Below are 19909 nucleotides of genomic sequence, written 5' to 3'. Positions count from 1 at the left end.
GAAGTGTCACTTGCGGTTTCTACTACAAAAGTTTCAGACACTCGGCAGCCTTTCATTTTAGCTAGTTTACTAAACGTCGTAGCTACAAAACTTCTATTCGCACCAGAATCAAATAATACAGAAGCGGAAACATCGTTCACTAGAAACGTACCTGTGACGACATCCGGAATCTGCCTGGCTTGTTCCTGGGTCAGCATGTAGGCTCTAGTTCTGGGCCTAGCTTGATCGGCATCCTTCTTTCCACTACCTCCAGCTACACCTTCAGTGCACTCCCTTGACATATGGCCTGTCTTGCCACATTTGTAACATGCTGGCTTCGCACTGCACTCATTGGCATAATGCCCTACCTTCCCGCACTTATAACAGGCATTCGACCCCATCCTGCATTCTCCACCATGAGCCTTTCCACATTTGAGACAAACATTAGAACTTTTACCCCACTTGCACTCACCACCATGCCTCTTTCCGCAGGTCTTACACGATCTCTTCTCCCACACTTTCTGTTTCTTATCCTTGGAGTTCCATAACTGAGTTCCGGGTCGTTTAGCAGGAGTGACCCCTTTCTTCTCTTTCTCTTCGTCCCTTTCCACCCTATCATCCGCGGCCACGTCAGCATAGACCATTTCCGCGAGTCCAACAGCCGAATCAAAAGTAGCAGGTTGAATCGCCCTGACTAACATGCAGACCTTTTGTGGCAACCCCCTCACATAACATTTGATTCTCTTGACCTCAGTGTCAACCATGTCAGGCACCAACCTAGATAGTCGGTTGAACTCCGTGGTATACTCACGATGCGTCATCATACCGGCTTTTAAATTCTGGAACTTCATCTCCGTTCTTTCAACCTCGGCATCTGCACAGAACTTCTTCATTACCAACTCTTTCAAATCTTCCCACTTCATCTCTTTGATCTCTTCACGGGTCTTCCTCTGCTCCAAACTCTCCCACCAATACATAGCCTCATCTACGAATGACTGAGTAGCATAACCCACAGCTTGGTCGGGACGGCAGTCGCTAATGCGGATAACCTTGTCCATAGCGGTTATCCACTGGAGAGTAGCGATTGCGTCACCTAAACCAGTCAGCTTAGGCGGGTCACAACCTTTGAAGGACTTATAGCTGCACCCACCTTGTCCTCCTCTCCTATCATCGACTTTCACAGACTTATCCCCACTCGAGGCCCCTCTTACACCTTCCCCATCCTTTCTACCATCACCACCCGCCCCTTCAGCAGTTCGCTCACGGCTTCCAGCAGATCCTTCGGGATTCAGGTTCTTCACAGCAGCAACTACAGCCTGAACGATGGCTGCTTGAACTGCAGGGCTAAGTTGAACTTCCTCGTTGTTGTTCTGGTCTCCTCCAGCTGCGCTTCCTTCATCTTCGGTGTGGGAAGCTTCTTCTACCGAAGGTTGCCGGACAAGACGAGGCCTGCCACGACGTCCAGTGCGACCCCCAGTTTCAACAAATTCTCCAGCTCCAGCCATTAGTATTCTAAAGGGGAAAACACAAACATCGTCACTCAAGGAACCGTTTAGTACAAGGATGGTAAGGCTAACAGGTAATAACAGTGGCAGTTGTGATTAGCTGATCACGTTACTTTCCGTGTCCTATACACTTCCTTTTATGAGTCTATTTGTGCTGGTTCTACTTAAGCAGTTAGTCAATTCAAACAATCAATTATTCCTATCCGTACCATTCTCATATCTTTTCTTTCTCATTAACATATATCATTTAATCATACCTTTCACCTTTACTGATCTTGCTTGAGCGACACATGGCATTCTTGAACTGGCATCTTCTTTCTTTTCTTACTTAAATCCCATTCTCTGTTCGAGTCTAAGCATGTAGGATGCTTAAATCTCTCGAACTTTGCTCTGATACCAACTTGTAAGGCCCCGTTACCGGTAACCCTACTTTCGTGTTGGATTTACTCATAAACACAGTTCTAAATATCAGAGTTAATTAAAAACTTTACGCGGAATATAAAACTTTCATAAAACATTACATATCGATTCATAATCATGTCTTAAAACATTCCTTTTGTCTTTCAAAATCAAAACATAACTTATAAAACATATCAGATCTTCAGATGCCAGGCTTTAGTCTTCTGCCATGTGTCCTCCACTCAAGCCAGCTGTCTCAACCTACTCACCTGCGTGCATACTAAAAGTCAGCTACGCTGAGTGAGTTCTAGTTAATCATACAATACCATACAATACCTTATTACATACATACGTACTTAACCTCATAACTTTCTTTCATACACTCATAAGTACTCATGCCTTCATTCTTACTTACATACTTTCTTTCTTACTTACATACTTTCTTTACATTCATAATCATACGTTTTAAAGAGCCTTTCGCCCTATAACCTCACAGATATTATAAGGGTCTGGTCCCTAACATCACAGATATTATAAGGGTCTGGTCCCTAACATCACAGATATTATAAGGGTCTGGTCCCTAACATCACAGATATTATAAGGGTCTGGTCCCTAACATCACAGATATTATAAGGGTCTGGTCCCTAACATCACAGATATTATTAGGGTCTGGTCCCTAACATCACAGATATTATTAGGGTCTGGTCCCTAACATCACAGATATTGTTAGGGTCTGGTCCCTTGTTTTCGAATATTAGTAGGGTTCGATTCCCTCTTCGTTACCATACAACCATACATCATACCTCGAGTATTATTAGGGCTCGGTACCCTTTTCGTAACCATACAACCATACAAGCATCATTTCCTTCCTTTATTAACTTTATTATGTTCATACACATAAACATACATATCATACTTGCCATATTTATAACGTTACAACCTGACAGTACGTGCAATATCCGAAGATCGTTCACGTACCATCAAGCAATCGTTCATACATATCATACTTACCATATTTATAACGTTACAACCTGACAGTACGTGCAATATCCGAAGATCGTTCACGTACCATCAAGCAATCATTCATACATAACATACTTACCATATTTATAACGTTACAACCTGACAGTACGTGCAATATCCGAAGATCGTTCACGTACCATCAAGCAATCATTCATACATATCACATATATCACATATGGCATACACTTATCACTTAGGATAAATGTATTAACAACACATCAAGTATGCACACAGCCCCGAAAACATAACAAGGAATGGGGCTAGAAACTCACCTGGATCCTGTTACGCTCGCCGTTGATCGTAATTCCTTTCTTTAACTGGGCCCGGCTAACTGTATAATATTTACACATATCAATTAACTACTACTACTCGTTTTGTATTTCTATCTATATATGACCCACAACTAACGGGGGTCCGGGGGCAGCGCCCCTGGCAGCGGGGTTCTAGGGGCGGCAGCCCCTAGCGGGGTCCAAGGGGCAGAGCCCCTGGCTGGGGTTAAGCTGCCAGGTCAGCTTGGAAAAATTTTATTTTCGATAACTGCCTTAACACATTTTCCATTAGGTTTTTAATTTATTTTCTAAGCGAACTTCACTTTAGGCGAAGTTAAACCGTAGGCGAACTTGGCTTCAGGCGAAGTTAAACCTTAGGCGAACTTGGCTTTTAGGCGAAGTTAAACCTCAGGCGAACTTGGCTTTTAGGCGAAGTTAAACCTCAGGCGAACTTGGCTTTTAGGCGAAGTTAAACCTCAGGCGAACTTGGCTTTTAGGCGAAGTTAAACCTCAGGCGAACTTGGCTTTTAGGCGAAGTTAAACCTTAGGCGAAGTTACCATTTCAGCGAAGTTGCCATCAGGCGAACTTGGCTTCAGGCGAACTTATCATCAGGCGAACTTGGCTTGCAGGCGAAGTTCATCAGGCGAACTTAGCTTGCAGGCGAAGTTCATCGCTTGAAGGCGAAGTTGCCCAGATGAAGGCGAAGTTGTCGCGCTGCAGATCTGTTTGCCCATAACTCCTTCGTTTCTTAGCCAAATAACTCGATTTTGGTACCCACGGAATCGTATGATCGGCGCCTACAAATCCCAACCATCAAATCGGCCTAAAATCGACGTTTTAGGGGTCCGATTTGGGCAGTTGTGTTTCGGGTCCGATTAACCCGTCAAATCCTAACCATTATCAGTAATATTAGCTTTGCGGGATTAGTTCTTACCTTTCCAACTCAGATCTACCAGCAAAATCTCGGGTCTCGACTTCGGATCTCGGTCGGTTATGTGTGTGTTTTTGAGTGTGTAAAAGAGAAAGATGGAAATAAAATGATATCTTGGGCTTGGGATGGGTATTTATATCTCTCAAGCCCACGGACCCAAAGCCCATTCTCATTTAACCCATCTTACGTAATCTAAGCCCATGACCCGTTCCTTACTCGACATTAAATAACTAAAACGTGAAATCACTAAACATAACTTTCTTTTATTTAACATTATAAAAAAATTTTAGGATGTTACAGGATTGAGGAATCTCCTCCTCGGTCTCCTCCCCAACAGCCTTTTTCAACCCCAGCTCGCCTTAAACCTTCAGGTTCCCGTTATTACGGGGACACGGGTCTGGCGATACGCATGAATTATTTGTCCCTCCGTGGGGTATTACTAATGGTTCTCGGTTCTCCCATCCTAGAACTTGTATGGATTTCATTGAACACCGTACGCCGCCCGCTGAAATGGCATATCAACGTGACCTTTCCCGCCATGATCTTCACACGAATCTAGCTTATCATTTAGCTAATGCTCTGGCGGGGAGTCAGGAAATCTTAAGTGAGTGGCGTACTCAAGGTGGGAAGGTGGGAGAAGCTCGGCGAGCCACTGAGGCTGCCAAGAAGGAAGCTGAGGAGCATCGGATTGCCGCCCAAACTGCTAGGTGGAAACAAGCCGACACGGAGAACGCCCTCAAGAGTGAGAAGGATCGTAACGCGGACGCTGCTCGACGATGGAAAGAAGCCCGTGAAAGGCAAAATTCTATTCGTGAAGCAGATTGGGCCAAGGCTCAGAAGGATAAATATGATTTAGCCCGTGCCCAGGAAACCAACTCCTCATTAGAGAATCAAGTTGCTCTTCAGGGTGCCCGAATTGATCTTGAGGAGGAGCTAAAGTTGCAAAAGGAACGAGTCAGTCTTAAAGATCAAAGTGTTGTTGAAATTCAGACTGCTTATGACTCTCTCCTCAAAGCTCATGAGGAAGCTATCGCGGAATCGAAGGAACTCCAAGCGCGGGCAGAGCGTGCGGAGCAGGACCGTCAGTGGTTCCTTACTCGGGGAGTTGATGCTGTAAGTTAATCTTTATCGTTTATTATTTCGCTCTTATTCTTTGATATTAGGAACTTATGTTTTTGTCTCAACAGGTCGTTCGCCATATTAAAGGAAGTAAGGAGCTGAATGATAGCTTTGCCAATGTGATGGCTGCTTCTGCATCGCTTGGGCGTGTTATGGGGTTTCACGAAGGAGTGAGTTATACTCGAAGCAACCGCACATTTCAAGACCATCCGCTATATGGTGTAAACGTCAAACAAGATCGTGCGAACCGGGTCAAGGAGCATGACACTTTAGTGTTTCCTTTACAAGATGCGCTTCCAGAGTTTGCTTTCGTATACGACGGAGTACAACTTTTGAAGGGTTACCTTGGGGAGGAATCTGAGGATGTTTCCTCAGAAGATACTTTGCAGAAGGCTCCGGAACATCCATCAGGCTCGAACCCTTAGGATATTCTTAGGTTTTTATCACTTGTAATTTTTCTTTCTCATTTTGTAATTATCTTTTGAATAGTTAATGAGAAAACCTCTTTGAATTTTGTGGACACTCAACTGTTTGGAAAAAATATCTCTAAAAGATATTTTTGAAATTTACGGCTTTTGAAATGCTCAAATGTTTGGATAACTATGATGACGTGACGGAGAGAGAAGATCATTGAGGACAACTGATAAGACGTGTCTGGCGTCTTATGACAACCTGTTTTCACTATCTTGAATTTACCGCCTGACGTGTCAACCGTCTGGTGGTCCGCCGTTTCTCTCTCCTCTGTCACTCTATGGATCGCATTAATTACGATGGGTATAAATATAACCCTTGCGGTTTCCACTTAATCTTTATCACTTTCAAATTTCTCTCCAACGCTCTAGACTTTCTAACCTTCTCTGAGATTTCTTCTCCTTCTGATATTTCTTCATCTTCCTATTATTTAAATGGCTAAAGAAAAGAAGGGTACCCCTACTATAAACGAGGTTGAAGTCTGCCTTAGAGAAGAAGATTATAACGACGTTGTAAATGTGTACGGATTGCCGACGGAGTGGGAACCGGAGCGTCCTGCTAGTGGTTCTATTGCCAGTAACCGTCTGGTGGTTGACGAATACTTGTAACCCACTGTCTGCAAATTGTGTCCCGTTGTCATTAACGAGCTCTAAAGGGAGGCCAAAACGGCATATGATAAATTCCAACAAGAATTTTTTAACACTTGCCGCCGTTATAGAAGCAACTGGTTTGGCCTTCACCCATTTTGTAAAGTAGTCAATGGCTACTATTAAGAATTTGACCCGTCCGGGGGCTTCAGGGAAAGGTCCCATTATATCAATAGCCCATTTTTGGAACGGCCAAGCTGAAGTGACTGGAACTAATTCGTTCTTTGGTCGTAGCGTGTTAGGGGCATGCCGTTGGCAAGAATCACACTTTCTAATTTCGTTCACGACATCCACGTGCATCCCTGGCCAATAGTATCTGGCATTCATTAACTTCGCCACGAACATACGCGGGCCAGCGTGAAGACCACAAATGCCTTCGTGAACCTCTCTGATTAAGTAGTTTGCGTCCTCGGCATCCACACATCGTAGTAGTGGTCCGAGGAAGGAACGTCGATACAAGACACCGTCAAGTATTTGATAGTTCAAGGCTTTGTGTTTTATCTTCCGGGCCGCTGTTTTTCCCTCCGGAAGTACTCCAGACGACAGGTATGCTGTAATCGGTGTCATCCAGGATTCCACTCCCGTTTGGATCACTAAAACCTGATGTTGCGGGACAGATGGGCGGTTTAATATTTCGATGCGGATGTATTTGGCAACGTGTTCGAAGTTTGTTGAGGCCAATTTACTGAGGGCATCCGCTGATCTGTTCTCACTTCTCTTTATATGAATGACTTTGCAAGAAGAGAATTGGAGCATCAGATCTTTCGCATGTGACACATATGAAGCCATGATATCATTTTTTGCTTCGTATGTGCCGTTGATCTGTCCCGCAATCAACATGGAATCCACTCGGGCCAGATAGGGCCTTTCGCATGTCTATTTGGTCTCGGGGTTTGAAACTCGACTTTAAATTTTTGCTTTGAGTTACCACTTCTCAATGTTTTCTCAGTGTTCGCATACACTTTTGCTGCAGTCATGAGATCGTCCCACTCTTTTGGCATTCCATCTCTGCCCATAAGTGTGCGGACTAAATCATCACATCTGACGTTTTTGCGGAAGACACCCCGAAGCATGTCTTTGCTAATTCCTCCGATGTTCAGGCTCTCATCATTGAATCTGGTGATAAAATCTTCTATAGACTCGTTATCGCGACGAACGACATCTAAAATTTCTGACTGATCTCGCGTATGCTTCTTCTGCTGACTGAATTGTTGAGAAAATTTCTTCACCAAATCGTCCCAGATAGAAATTTCACCGTCGGGTAACTTTTCGAACCATTATCTTGCTGCCCCTGTTAGTGTCAACGCGAACATTTGACACCAATAGGGAAGCGTCCAACCACTAACACCGCCTACCGCCACAAAGTTCTGAAGATGATCACTTGGATCAGTCATACCATTGTACTTACCTACCGATGTAGGTATCTTAGCATTAACAGGAAAGGGTGTTGTGGCAATGCTTGCTATGAACTTAGATTTCTCAGGGAAATCCGCGGGGCGATATGGTTTGGTAAAGTCTCATTCAGCATTGCTATGGTACTCGGTGTGGCGGACGGTGTCATGCGGACGACTACTTCTCGCCTGGGAGCTCATCCTACTATCCCCGGTATACATACTGTAATCTCCCGGGTGATAAGATGAATCATAACTATCAAACTCCTCAAAATAGGATGGTATCCGCATGTCTATGCGAGGACGAGGGCGTAGCCTCGGTAATTCGCCAAATTCTGGCTCCGCCTGTTGGCTGTAACGAATCTGACTTCCTCTCACTATTGGTGGAGGGGAGGGAGATCTCCTAGGAGATTCCTCATAATCCAAAGTGCGAGCGTGAAGTCGTTCATTACGTTTTCTTCTCTCGTATTCAGCCACCAAACTTTGTTGTTGCACGCGGAGCCACTCCTCAGGAGTTAATGCTCCTCTGGATCTAGAATTACGTTGATGAGATCTCGCGATGTCAGAATCGCCTGAATCATTTTCTAGATCCAATTCTGGCCGTTTCCGGCGAGTCTCATCCGTAATTCGTTTTTGACCCAAATTAGAACCTTCCGGTGCCAAGGCACGTCCCATGTTTGTGGGGGTGGGATCGGTTGGTGCTGTGACATTTTCTAGGGAAAAACCCCAGGTGTTACCTCAGTGATTTGTGACCCCGGAGCAGTGATACGCTCAAGAGCACGACCACCCTGAGTTGTGATACGTGCAAAAACACTGAGACCCGGAGGTGCTTCTGTGTTAGTTACACGTGAATCGGGTGCAGGGGTTCCCGTCGGCCCTTCAGGAAGTTTACTCATATCGAACGAACCAAAAAACCGACAGAGACAAAATTATGCAATTCTAACACCAACACGGATGGCGCTAATGAAGAAACACGGATCCAATCCCCGGGTATGGGTCCGGGATCCAATGAGTCTACAGGGTAAGATACGATAATTACTACCAATGATATGAGTGTGACTTCCCAAAGTCCAATGACCGGAACCTGCAAAACAGACACCGTGAGTCTCGTTACAGGAAGGAAAAGAGGGGGGATCTTCCTGTAACCACCCTCCGGCGTGAGAATCAGTAACGTTCGTAAATGGAGAAAGTACTGAAGTAAACAGACTAAGTGTAGTCAGAATGCAAGTGAGTGAATGAATACCTCATACCGTTTGACAAGGTATTTATAGCCGAATGATGTAGGAAGGTGATTGGGCCAGCTGTCTTCTTCCAGAAGATCTTTGATAACTGCCTGGACGTGTGTCCTCTTGTGATAGGTTGAGCTATACGTCCCATGTGCATGGGTATAACAACCTGGACACGCGTCGTCTAATGATAGGATGGATTGCACCCTGGCCATGTGCACGGTTATAACAAACTGGCCAGGTGTCCTTTATTTATTGGCTGTCCAGTCACGTATTTCCCAAGTAAGAGTCATGAATCTTCTTCTAGAGAGTATTTGAGTGATGACAGCTGTCCTACTGGCATTGTCTTCCGGATGTTTAGGCGGACAGATATCCCGTCCTGCGGATGACTTTTGAGGATGCCAGGATGCTTCTGAGCGTGTTGTGCGGACGTTCCTCCTCATTCGTGATATGCGGGTGGTCCATGTGTCCCGCGGATGGCTTATAAGAGGATTCTCTGTGACCCTCGGGTGGTACTTAAGGGTATTTGGGTCTTTTTGGTACTCTACCTCTACAACAACCCCACACAAGCTATAATATGCTGGTCAGTATAGTTGTAAAATGATTTCACAGCATGCTGGTCAGTATAGTTGTAAAAAGATTTCACAACCTAGAATGATTCCACAACCTTTGAAAACTGGGTTGTAGCGATTTGATGAAAAACAATAGTATTCATAATGTGACACATGACTGAAACGTCTAACAATAGAGGTTTCCTCTGATAACGGGACCCACAGACGGACCAACGATTTGCTGGCATGCGACATTTATTTTTAGAGAAAGCGTCTATCGATACACATTGTGAAGGGAAACGTCACGTGAAGTGGAGGTAACGTCTGCCTAAGTCGATAAAAACGTCTAGGGATCAATTCCCCCCACCCCTAAACGTCTATGTAACCGTTTCTTTAAAAAAATGGCACGTGTCCGTAAATCGTTGGTTCGCCCATGGGTCGAGCTAAGAGAGGAAACCCCTATAATTCGAACGTTTCATATGTTTATTTATTTTGCCTTTTCCACTTAGTCAATGGCCATTTGACTCATTTTAATGATTTTTCTTTTTTAATCGTCCATTAACATTATAAAATAATCAGCCATTGATAAAAAAGGTTTTCCATTAATTACAACCTTAATCTAAACACATACGTGGTCCGGTCTGGTCTGAATGTGACGATCAGAAAAGGTCACGATTTCATTTGCGGAAGATAAAGTTTCATAATATAGAATCAAGTACCACAAAAAGCTCACAGGTGTGTCTCTCTCAAATAAAAAGACGATAAAGAAGCCAGCCGAGCCATGCGGTACGTGGTGCTGAATCTAAAGTTACAAATAATTAACATTTAACAACAAACAGCCAAACAATTTCACTGTGGGAAGTGCGAACATTCTGATCTCATCTAATCTAATATTAACTTTTAGCTATAACACACTGTTGCTTTAGTGGCTGGCAAAGATTAACGACCACTCATCTTTTTCCTCCTACCTTGTCTCTTTTCTCTTCTTTTTATTTTTATATCCATTTATCACTTCACATTTTAGTATAAAGATAACAAGACATTACATATAATTAATTATGTAGTGTGTGGTGTGGGGTACGTACGTTCCATTTGTTTTTTTCCTTCCTAAAAAGATTGCACTCTCCTAGTGTTCATTTGAGAACTGTTTGATTCGTTTTATTTTTCCTGTTTCTCTGATTTATTCCTTACCATTCGTTTAAACTCGAGATGGGTGTTGTTTGTTTTCATCTTATATTCAATTTCTCAACTGGCTTTTCAACATAACACTAAGGTTTGTATATATAATCCTATTCTATTGTATTATATATTTATATGTGTATGTTTTGAATATCTTACATTATGTTGCATAATATTAAGCCTGACACTGTAACAAGAGGTTAACCATTTCGTCATTCGTGAAGTAATAAGTGTTGTTTTTTAGTGCAAAGCTTGTGTTTTTGTTTAAAGTTCCAAAGCAAGTTGATGTTTGTTTGTTGTCTACATATTTGGTGGTGTATTTTAACTGATATCAAGATTATGTTGGGAGTGTGACACAGGTGCGTGCTTCATATTGCCATTGGTAGTAGCAAGATTTTGTTGAAGAATGTGGATTTTGTAGGCTTTGATTATTCAACATTTGGGTGGTTTTGAGGAGAGAGAAAGAAATAATTAAAAGCTCTCTGAAACTGTGTTTCATTTGAACTAGTGTCTTCTTACTTATGATTTTGTCTTGAAGGTGAAATAAGTTTAGCCTCTTGAAGATGAAGTTTATGAAACTTGGATCAAAACCTGATTTGTTTCAGTCTACTGGTGATAATATTCGGTTAGTATGTTATTACTCTCTTGTGAACTTTGTTGTTTGTGTTTGACAGTTATCTATTTGATGATATAGGCTTGTAAAGATACCTAACGGACATGAATGGAGCATGTTCATATTCTTCGTTCGTTTGACTTTAACTTAGCAAACTATCAAACACAAACCATTAAATAATCTTGTTCATGTTCGTTTGTGAAGAAAATGAACACACCCGTGTTTGTTAGTTAAGAGTATAAATGAATATAGATGAATAAAGATAACGCAACTAAAACTATTTTGAAGTAATGTGAAGAACGTTATAATGTTATTTAAAATGTACTAAGTTATAATGGGCCAGAAATTTTAAAATGAATATATTCACGAATGTAAATGAACAAACTTAAACAAACAAATTTAAATGGATAGGCGCAAACGAAAGCTCCAACATAAATGAACAAACGAGACGTGTATTCATGTTCGTTAATTAAACAAAATGAACAAAATTTTATGTTCATGTCCGTACGTTTAACTATTTGCACAAATTTTATGTTCATGTTCGTACGTTTCGTTTACATGCGTAGATGGCTATGAAATTTTGTAGCATGTGTTCTGAACTTAACTGTTAAATGATTTTGTTCATGTTCAGATATGTAGCAACTGATCTAGCTGCTGATATGATTGTAAGCATTGGAGACGTTAAATTTTGCGTGCACAAGGTTTGATATTTCATTATTTTATACCATGTTAACAAATTAAACATCTTTCCTTAAAACAGTCTAATGAAATATTATCTTCGGTTCCTTTTAGTTCCCATTATTATCCAAGAGCGCGCGTTTGCAAAAACTCGTTACAGTTCAAGACACCGAAAACAATGAAGAAATTGAAATCAACGAGGTGGGCCCATGGGGTTTGAAATCTGTGCTAAGTTTTGTTATGGCATGACTGTCACACTCAACGCGTACAATGTGGCCATGGCTCGATGTGCAGCCGAGTATTTAGAAATGTATGAAACCGTCGATAAAGGAAACCTCGTTTACAAAATCGAAGTGTTTTTAAACTCGAGCATTTTTAAAACATGGAAGGATTCGGTTATTGTTTTCCAGTCAACAAGGGGTCTTGTTCCATGGTCCGAAGAGTTAAAAGTGGTTAGCCATTGTCTAGACTCGATCGCTTCAAAAGTATCGGTTGATAGTTCTGAAGTCGAATGGTCGTTTACTTATACGAGGAAAAAAAGCGTTACGGTTCCAAAAGATTGGTGGGTGGAAGACTTATGTGATCTTTCAAGCGATTTGTATAAACGAGTAATGATCGCGATTAAGTCAAATGGGAAAACGGGCTCGTATGTTATTGGTGAATCTTTAAGTTTATATGTGCAAAAGAGATTGCATTGGTTCGGAAACGAAGCGGCAAACGAGACGGGGATGTTGTAAAAACCCGTGCTTTGATTGAAATGATACTCGAGCTTTTACCGGATGAAACCGAAAGTGTTTCTTGCAGGTTATTGGTTCATTTGTTACACGCGTGTGTGGTTTTAGAGTGTGCGGGAACTAAAAGGAAGGAATTGATGAGATGGATTGGGAATCGGTTGCACGATGCAACCGTGTCTGATATTGTGATTCTCGACGTTGATTTGGTTCAAGAACTCGTTGCAGTATTTATGACGCGCGATCAAAATGATGAAAACAGGATATTGGAAGTCAATGGTGACTCGAGTGCGAAAGTTACCGTGGCCAAGATTATCGACGGGTACCTTGCTGAAATTGCGAAGGACCCGGACACATCATTGTTAAAGTTTGCTGACCTGGCGGACATGGTGTCAAGTTTACCACGATCGACACATGACGGGATTTATCGCGCTATCGACATGTACCTTAAGGTCAGTTTAATTATGGGTGCTACACGGGCCGTGTTCGCTAGTTGACATGTCCAACCCAAAAATCGTGTTAGACATATGAATCCGAACATGACACGAATATACGCTGTTGACACGGACATTACCTGTTTAACCCCATTTTTTTATAAATACTTTAAATTTACATTTTACCACAAACAAAGAAGACAAGTGCATATAAAACTGTTACTTTTTAATTATAAAATATTACAGTTATTTCTCTTCTAAGTTAACGAATTTAATTTATGACATAAAACATATTAAAAAGATAAAATAGAAAATAAATGAGTAAAACATGTCAACCCGTAAACCCCGCTAATTTGACACAAACACGTCTAGTTTAACTAAATGGGTTCGCAGTATCGACCTGAAAGTGGCTCAAACCCATTTATACTACACCCAAACCCGCTAATTTCATGTTAGGTTCATACTTTGTTTTCGTGTTATGTTAGAAATTCACACATTAAAAATTAGTAGGTAAAGTATTAATTAATACTTTACCTACTAATTTTTCATTCGATTTATCGAGTTTGACTAGTCAAAAAACTGATAATATTATGAAAATATATACAGGAAAACCCTGGGATCGGAAAGAGCGAAAAGAAACGAATATGCAGGTTAATGGATTGTCGGAAGTTATCACCGGATGCTTGCAAGCATGCTGTTCAAAACGAGCGGCTCCCATTACGGGTGGCGGTGCAGGTTCTGTTTTTTGAGCAGCTACGAGGTGGCGGGGTGGCGGCTGAAGCCGCCATGGGTGTGACGGCAAGTGGTGGCTCGAGGACTAACACGGAAGAAGAATGCGGGTCGGGTCCCACAAGTGAGGAAGGGAAGGGAGTGGTGATATCAAAAAGAGTGTTTATGAAGGTGTTTTCGAGTAAGGATAGAGATAGTGATAATGGGAGTTTGGATACGTCGGAGAGTCGATCAACGAATGCCGAGGAAACAAAGTCGTGTACGAGGAGCCTGAGGCATTCTTTGTCGTAGGTTATGTGTTTGTGTAAATTGGTTGTGTGTGTTTTAGGATGGTTTTATATGTTTGGACGGTTTAATGAACCTGTTGATCAACAAGTGCTTTTGTTTTTGCTAATGCTGCAATCTCTCATTTCCGTTTATTTGGTTTGTATCGACTTTTAATGAAATAAATTATTATTGTTTAAATAAGTTTTCTTTAATTTTTCTCTTATGAATATATTAACAATACTCAACCTATATAAGCCTGTAAAATGGATGGTTCGGGCTGGGTAACGAACAAACTGGTCAAAATAGACGGTTTAAGAAATATAAATTTGGTTCAGTGAACACGAGTTTCGGGGGAAATAGTCAAATAGGTTGACTTAAACAATGTAAGATTAGTATGTACATCACGTTGGTCATAATTATAGGGCTTGTTACTTGGTGGTAGAAATTGGCAGTCAAGTTGACTAGGAGGAAAATGCATTACCACTAGTCACAAGAATAACAAAATGTTTTTTCTCATTACAGGTAAATCACATTGGTTCAAAGCTTGGCATAGGGGTGCCTCATCTCGCAATAAATCGTTTGGTTTATTTCTTTGCTTGTTGTTTCATGACGCAAGACAAAAGCAAGAATAAAAGAGAATACTCTTGAGAAAATCAATATAATAGTAAATGTCTAGACTATTTTTTAAAATATTTTTTTATTAAGTTAGTTCTATATTTGACATGTTGAGCTAAAGTTTTAAAAGGTAAGCTTGGTTGCATAATTATAAATTAACTTCTTAAAATAAGGCAAAATTGTTAATTGTGGCTTCCTATATAGAAAATAAGGTTAAGGGTAGTGGGGCTTGATCCAACCTCAAGTGATTCCATATATTTACACCACGTAGGCGCCGACGTAACACATGATCAAGCCCCAGAGGGTGTAGTACTCCAGGTGATTGTGGACTTGATTGAATTTTTTTTTTATTTTTTTTTTGTTATACAAACAAATTTAAATTAAAATATTTCATCAAAACATAAATAAAAAGGAAAATAAAAAGAAAAATAAAAAATACATAAAAATAGCGTTTCTATTTTTTGTCGTCAATTCCTTCCGAATACGATCTTTTTCTTCCTCCATTATCGCTTGGTCGGATGCCGGTAGATGGCTAAAGTAGTTCAATCCTTCGGGAAATTGAGGGTCGTCGATGTTGATATTTCCGTAACCCGAGCCCGACATGGTTTTAAATTTGAGAAATTTAGAGAGGTTTTTTGAATTAGTAGAGAGAAAGGGAGTGAGAATGGTGTGTTGTTTTTATTTTATGGTTTTGTTATTTATGGGGGAAGTGGTAGGGTTTGTAATTTAAAAAAATAAAAAAAAAAACTATTTAAAAAATTTTTTTTTTGCCCTCCAACAGCTCTTTGAGCCTTCCCACACTCTCAACGGCTATATCCATTCCTATGGTCCGGTCCACGGCAGCCGTCCACGTCTAGGGGGTAGCGGTGGCCACGTCGTTCGCGCCCAGCCGTCCACGGCCCACTACCCTCACCCTAATGTAAATCAAAACTCACGAATTGGGGAAATCAAAAATTCTTGTATGACAACTTAGACATGGTTATCTGCCAATGAATACCGAGACGTTTGTGTCCATTAATTACCTATGCTGAAGTATCACACGATACACATTTTAAGATGAACACTTTTTTAACCCAATTATCTTTGTCCAGTTACTTCAAATATGCGTTTGGTATATCTCTATCAGCCCTGTCTTGTATCACGTTGTCTAAGGTTGAATCAAATCGTGTCGTAGCCCATTTTAGACCAGACATTTTTCATATGTGTATTGGCATATTGTGGGTGCATAGTGGCCGGAGGACAGGTTATGTGAACATAAATAAAGTAGCAAACCTTCACTTTCTAAAGAAATCGATCAAAAAGAAAAAAAAATTACAATATAGTCCAGAAAGTTCTAAAAGTGTTTATAAAGTCCCAAAGTATAAGTTATTGCCGTTAGAGATTTGCGGAAATGCGGGCCCAAAAGCAGTATCAGCCTCGTGACTTTTCGGCCCGGTTTTCACGTGGTGGAAACATTAATTAAGCACGAAATTTCAAACTATGAAAACCCGAACCAAACCAAACCAAACCAAACCAAACCAAAGCCAATCATCTTGCTGGAGACACTTGACCCATACCCCTTCCTACATTCGCTCCATATATCCATAACCGGTGGTCAACAATCATTTCATTTCGTCTGCAGCCGCCATGGAAGAAGTTAGGGTTAGCTCCGCTTGGGTCGTTAAAACTTGCCATTATAGTACTTTTTGCTAACCCCGTTAATTTTTTCTCGTTATGTCAGAGGTAAACTTGTAATTTCAATTATTTTATCATAAACTCAAAAAAATATGTGGTGATAGGGACTCGAACTCGCGTCTATGGTTTTTACAAAGTTTTAACGAGGGATGTAATAGCCAGTAGGACAAGTGACTGACTTGTTCATAAGCTTGTTCTGATACTTTTATAGTCAAGTTTGAAAGACCCCCAAATCCTCATAAACCATAGAAATGTCAAAATTGGTCATAACGGATCATGCAACTAGTTACACCACCACAATTGGGCCCAATTCCGCCCTCCAATTTCGTCAATCAGAGCTGTTAATCCCCTGCTTAATCAGGTCATTGCACTGCACATATTGTATAGCAGATTTTGGGTTGGATATCAAAATGAAAATTAACCAGTTGGCCAGAGCTGAGATGGCCGGAATCCCGCCGGTAGTGAGATCGGGACAGAAGCCGGAAAATGAAAGAGAAAGGGGGTGGGGGTTGTTTAGTTTAAGATTTGACACCATCGGTCCCTAGGGTTTTCAAATGTTTAAAAACTAAACAAAACCTTTACAAAAGGGGGAATTTGATTAAATGAAGAGTTAAGTGCCATTTTAGTACATGTGATTCGGCCAACTACACAACTTTAGTACCTAAAGTTTAGGTACTAAAGTTGCGTAGTTGGCCAAACCACATGTACTAAAATGGCACTTAACTCTTAAATGAATTAATAAAATAACTGAAATTACAAGTTTACCCTTGACTTAACGAGAAAAAATTAACGGGGTTAGCCAAAAATACTAAAATGACAAGTTTTTTAAAACTGAGGTAGCCAGTTGCACAAAATAAAGTTTAGGTACTAAAGTTGCGTAGTTGGCTAAACCACAGGTTCTAAAATGACAATTAACTCTAAATATATGGTTTGGGGTATGTAGTTGAAATATCAAGAATTATTATAATAAACAGAAAGACTCGATCTTGGTTGAGATCAAATTTTGTGTTCATGTCTTGAGCTGATTTTCAAAAATAATAATATACTTTTGTTATATTCTGTTATTTTGAAATGTTTATTGATTGCTATTTGATACCAGATAAGGATTTAAACTATGATAATTTGGCTTCTGGCTTGAAACAAGCCCTTGAAAATGACAAAACTGTGTTTGATGCTGATCGACTTCAAAAGTACACTGGTAATAATACTATTGAATCTTTATAACCTCAGAAAACTTGAGCTGTTGTTGATGGTTGACCAAGTTTGACTTGTGGTTATAATCAGGCCCTGAGTTGCGTGAGCTCTTGAAATGGCCGAGACCTCTTCCATTGGAGGATGAACGGGTCCGCTTGTTGCACGAGGTATATGCATATACATATATGTGCATGTGTAATATGTGCTGTGTTATATCATGCAATTAATAGCAAAAGTTGTATCTTTAGGTTGGGTTTGAGTTGGAAAGAAGCTTTGGTGGAAAAGCATCAAACATTGTGGAATCTTGTGATAAGTCGGCTGTTAAGCTTGTTTCCATGATCGCACGTCATTTCCCTGGTATCAATTTTAATACTTTTTGCTCAACCTAAGCAAATTAAGTTATTCACAATGAAATAGTTTTTAAAGTTTGAACGATTTAAATGGTGTAGGTTTTCGTGACCACACGGTGTACAAAGGTCACCAAGTGTTTCTGTATAAACGGGCTCAGATATTTGCTGCTGATGTGTGGGGTGCGTTTAAGGGTGAAGGATATGGGGAATTTAGTGATGTGGGTTCGATCACTATATTTGCAGACTATATTGCCCCTGCAGTGCTTCAGCAGCTTGGAGTATTTAGATATAGTTCAGATTTGGATAATATTATTAAGGGTAATAAGGAAATTGGTTCGGGGACTGAAGAGGAAGTTGAGTTGCGAGCTTGTTCTATATATGCAGTGGAGAAAATGAGGGATTTGATCCAGAAAAGAACCGGAAAACAGGTTGGTGGTGTTTGTTATGACTATGTATGTTTAATTGTCTGCATACATTAAACAGCAGTGAAAACATATTTATGAATGTTTTTGTTTTTCAGGTGTTGAGTGTGGAATTGGATCTTTGGTTATGGGCATATGGGGTTTCAAACCCGTCTCTTCAGCATCATCGCACTCTGTCTATTTATTACTGACGGAGTTAGGTTTTGTGTGCCTATAGTTAATGGTGTCGTTAGTAATGATTAAAAAATATGACGGTTATGTTCAAACTGCGAAGTTATACTAGTCGTTGAGTTTCTTAATTTCATGATATTATGAATCCTGAAACCTTTCCTTTTGCTTATTGATGTGTTGTTCATCGCAATGTGTGGTTTCTGACAAAATGTGGCTAGTACTTAGTAGGATGCTTTCCTTTACATCTTATTAACTCAAAATGTTGGGTTAGGTTCCTGATAATTATTTTTTAAGGCAGTGAGAATTTGTGATGTGTTAGGAATTTGACACTACCTTTTAAAACAAGTTGTTTTTGAGTTGCTCTGAACTTGTTTGGTTAACAAGTTGTGTTCAAGCTATGCTAAACATAAATAAACAAGTTAAGTTACGAATCAGACCTGCTTAATTTGTTTAATAAGCAGGTTTGTTCAAGTCATACTAAACTTCAATGGATTTTATCAGCCCATTCAAAAGAAAGAAAAATATAAAGTAATGTTGAAACTGTTTACGATTTCATTACATCTTATTATATTAACTAAGCTTTATGACCCGTCTACAACTCATTTTGAGTTTTGACTTCTCAACTCACTTGACATGTCAAATAATCACGAAACCATCTGTGCTAGTAGCAAGATCAGTAAATTTCTTAACTGTTTGGGAGCAGAAGTGTGCAAGAATCATGATATAATAAAAAAGTGGTGGGTGAAATGTTTTGCTTAATGTTGGATCGATTGGTCAATTTCTCATCTCATTCTCCATGTAATTTTCACCTACTTATTGAATAACAGAATCTAGCAATTCTGTCCTAAAATTGCATTCTCCTGTAGTTTTATCCAATCAGTCCACTTCAATCAGTGTCTTTAAAACAAATAAATATACATGGTACCTAACACCACTAAACTCCTGATGTCTTAAACTACTTTATTTGAGAATCTTTCGAATTTCATAGTGGTTTGAAAAACAGCCAAGTGTTTCTAGGCATTTTCTTAAAAGTGTTTGTTCATATAAACCTTTCGCGACATAGTAGCGAACTTATGCCAAAGCTGCCGTTGGAATGTTAGAGTTCACCGATGTGGCAAACAAATTCATCGAGCAAAAGATCTAATTTAATGTACTACACAAATGAATCTCTGTTGTTGGAATATTAATAAGTCAACGCAAACATTATATGCATACCTGTTGACCTCGTATGTATGTACTGTATGGTTGGTACATGTTTGACTGCACCCAAACATGACCTCAGTTATGAATAATAATGAGCATGTGACTTTGACCCACTTTTCAGGTTCTTACTTCTTACC

At 40.3% G+C, this 19909-nt stretch overlaps 1 protein-coding gene and 1 pseudogene across 2 annotated transcripts; both read left to right on the top strand.

The window, feature by feature from the left end:
- The first annotated feature begins 10315 nt into the window (after nucleotides 1–10315).
- LOC143616255 (phototropic-responsive NPH3 family protein NPY5-like) lies at nucleotides 10316–14377 on the top strand (annotated as a pseudogene). Its single transcript, XR_013150632.1, has 4 exons — nucleotides 10316–11316; nucleotides 11936–12005; nucleotides 12097–13165; nucleotides 13754–14377. The product of XR_013150632.1 is annotated as a phototropic-responsive NPH3 family protein NPY5-like (transcript).
- A 2306-nt stretch (nucleotides 14378–16683) lies between these two features.
- On the top strand, nucleotides 16684–18661 carry LOC143616256 (uncharacterized). The gene is made up of 6 exons (XM_077089136.1): nucleotides 16684–16969; nucleotides 17532–17630; nucleotides 17717–17793; nucleotides 17875–17983; nucleotides 18076–18404; nucleotides 18497–18661. The coding sequence occupies exons 1-6, from the start codon at nucleotides 16684–16686 to the stop codon at nucleotides 18587–18589; spliced, it is 993 nt and encodes a 330-aa protein (XP_076945251.1). The 3' UTR covers nucleotides 18590–18661.
- The last annotated feature ends 1248 nt before the right edge of the window (nucleotides 18662–19909 follow it).

Source organism: Bidens hawaiensis, unplaced genomic scaffold (assembly GCF_021521415.1).
Source record: "Bidens hawaiensis isolate Kalapana, Puna unplaced genomic scaffold, B.hawaiensis_p1.1 tig00046373_1, whole genome shotgun sequence".
NCBI lineage: Eukaryota > Viridiplantae > Streptophyta > Magnoliopsida > Asterales > Asteraceae > Bidens > Bidens hawaiensis.
This window is presented reverse-complemented; position numbering and strand designations above follow the sequence as displayed.

Bases quoted from the DNA above. Each gene is read 5' to 3' on its own strand.
- LOC143616256 (XM_077089136.1), top strand. From the start codon at position 16,684: ATGTCAAAATTGGTCATAACGGATCATGCAACTAGTTACACCACCACA. The intron at 17,794-17,874 runs GTATATGCATAT...TTGTATCTTTAG, and splicing joins GGGTCCGCTTGTTGCACGAG to GTTGGGTTTGAGTTGGAAAG. The intron at 17,984-18,075 runs GTATCAATTTTA...TAAATGGTGTAG, and splicing joins GATCGCACGTCATTTCCCTG to GTTTTCGTGACCACACGGTG.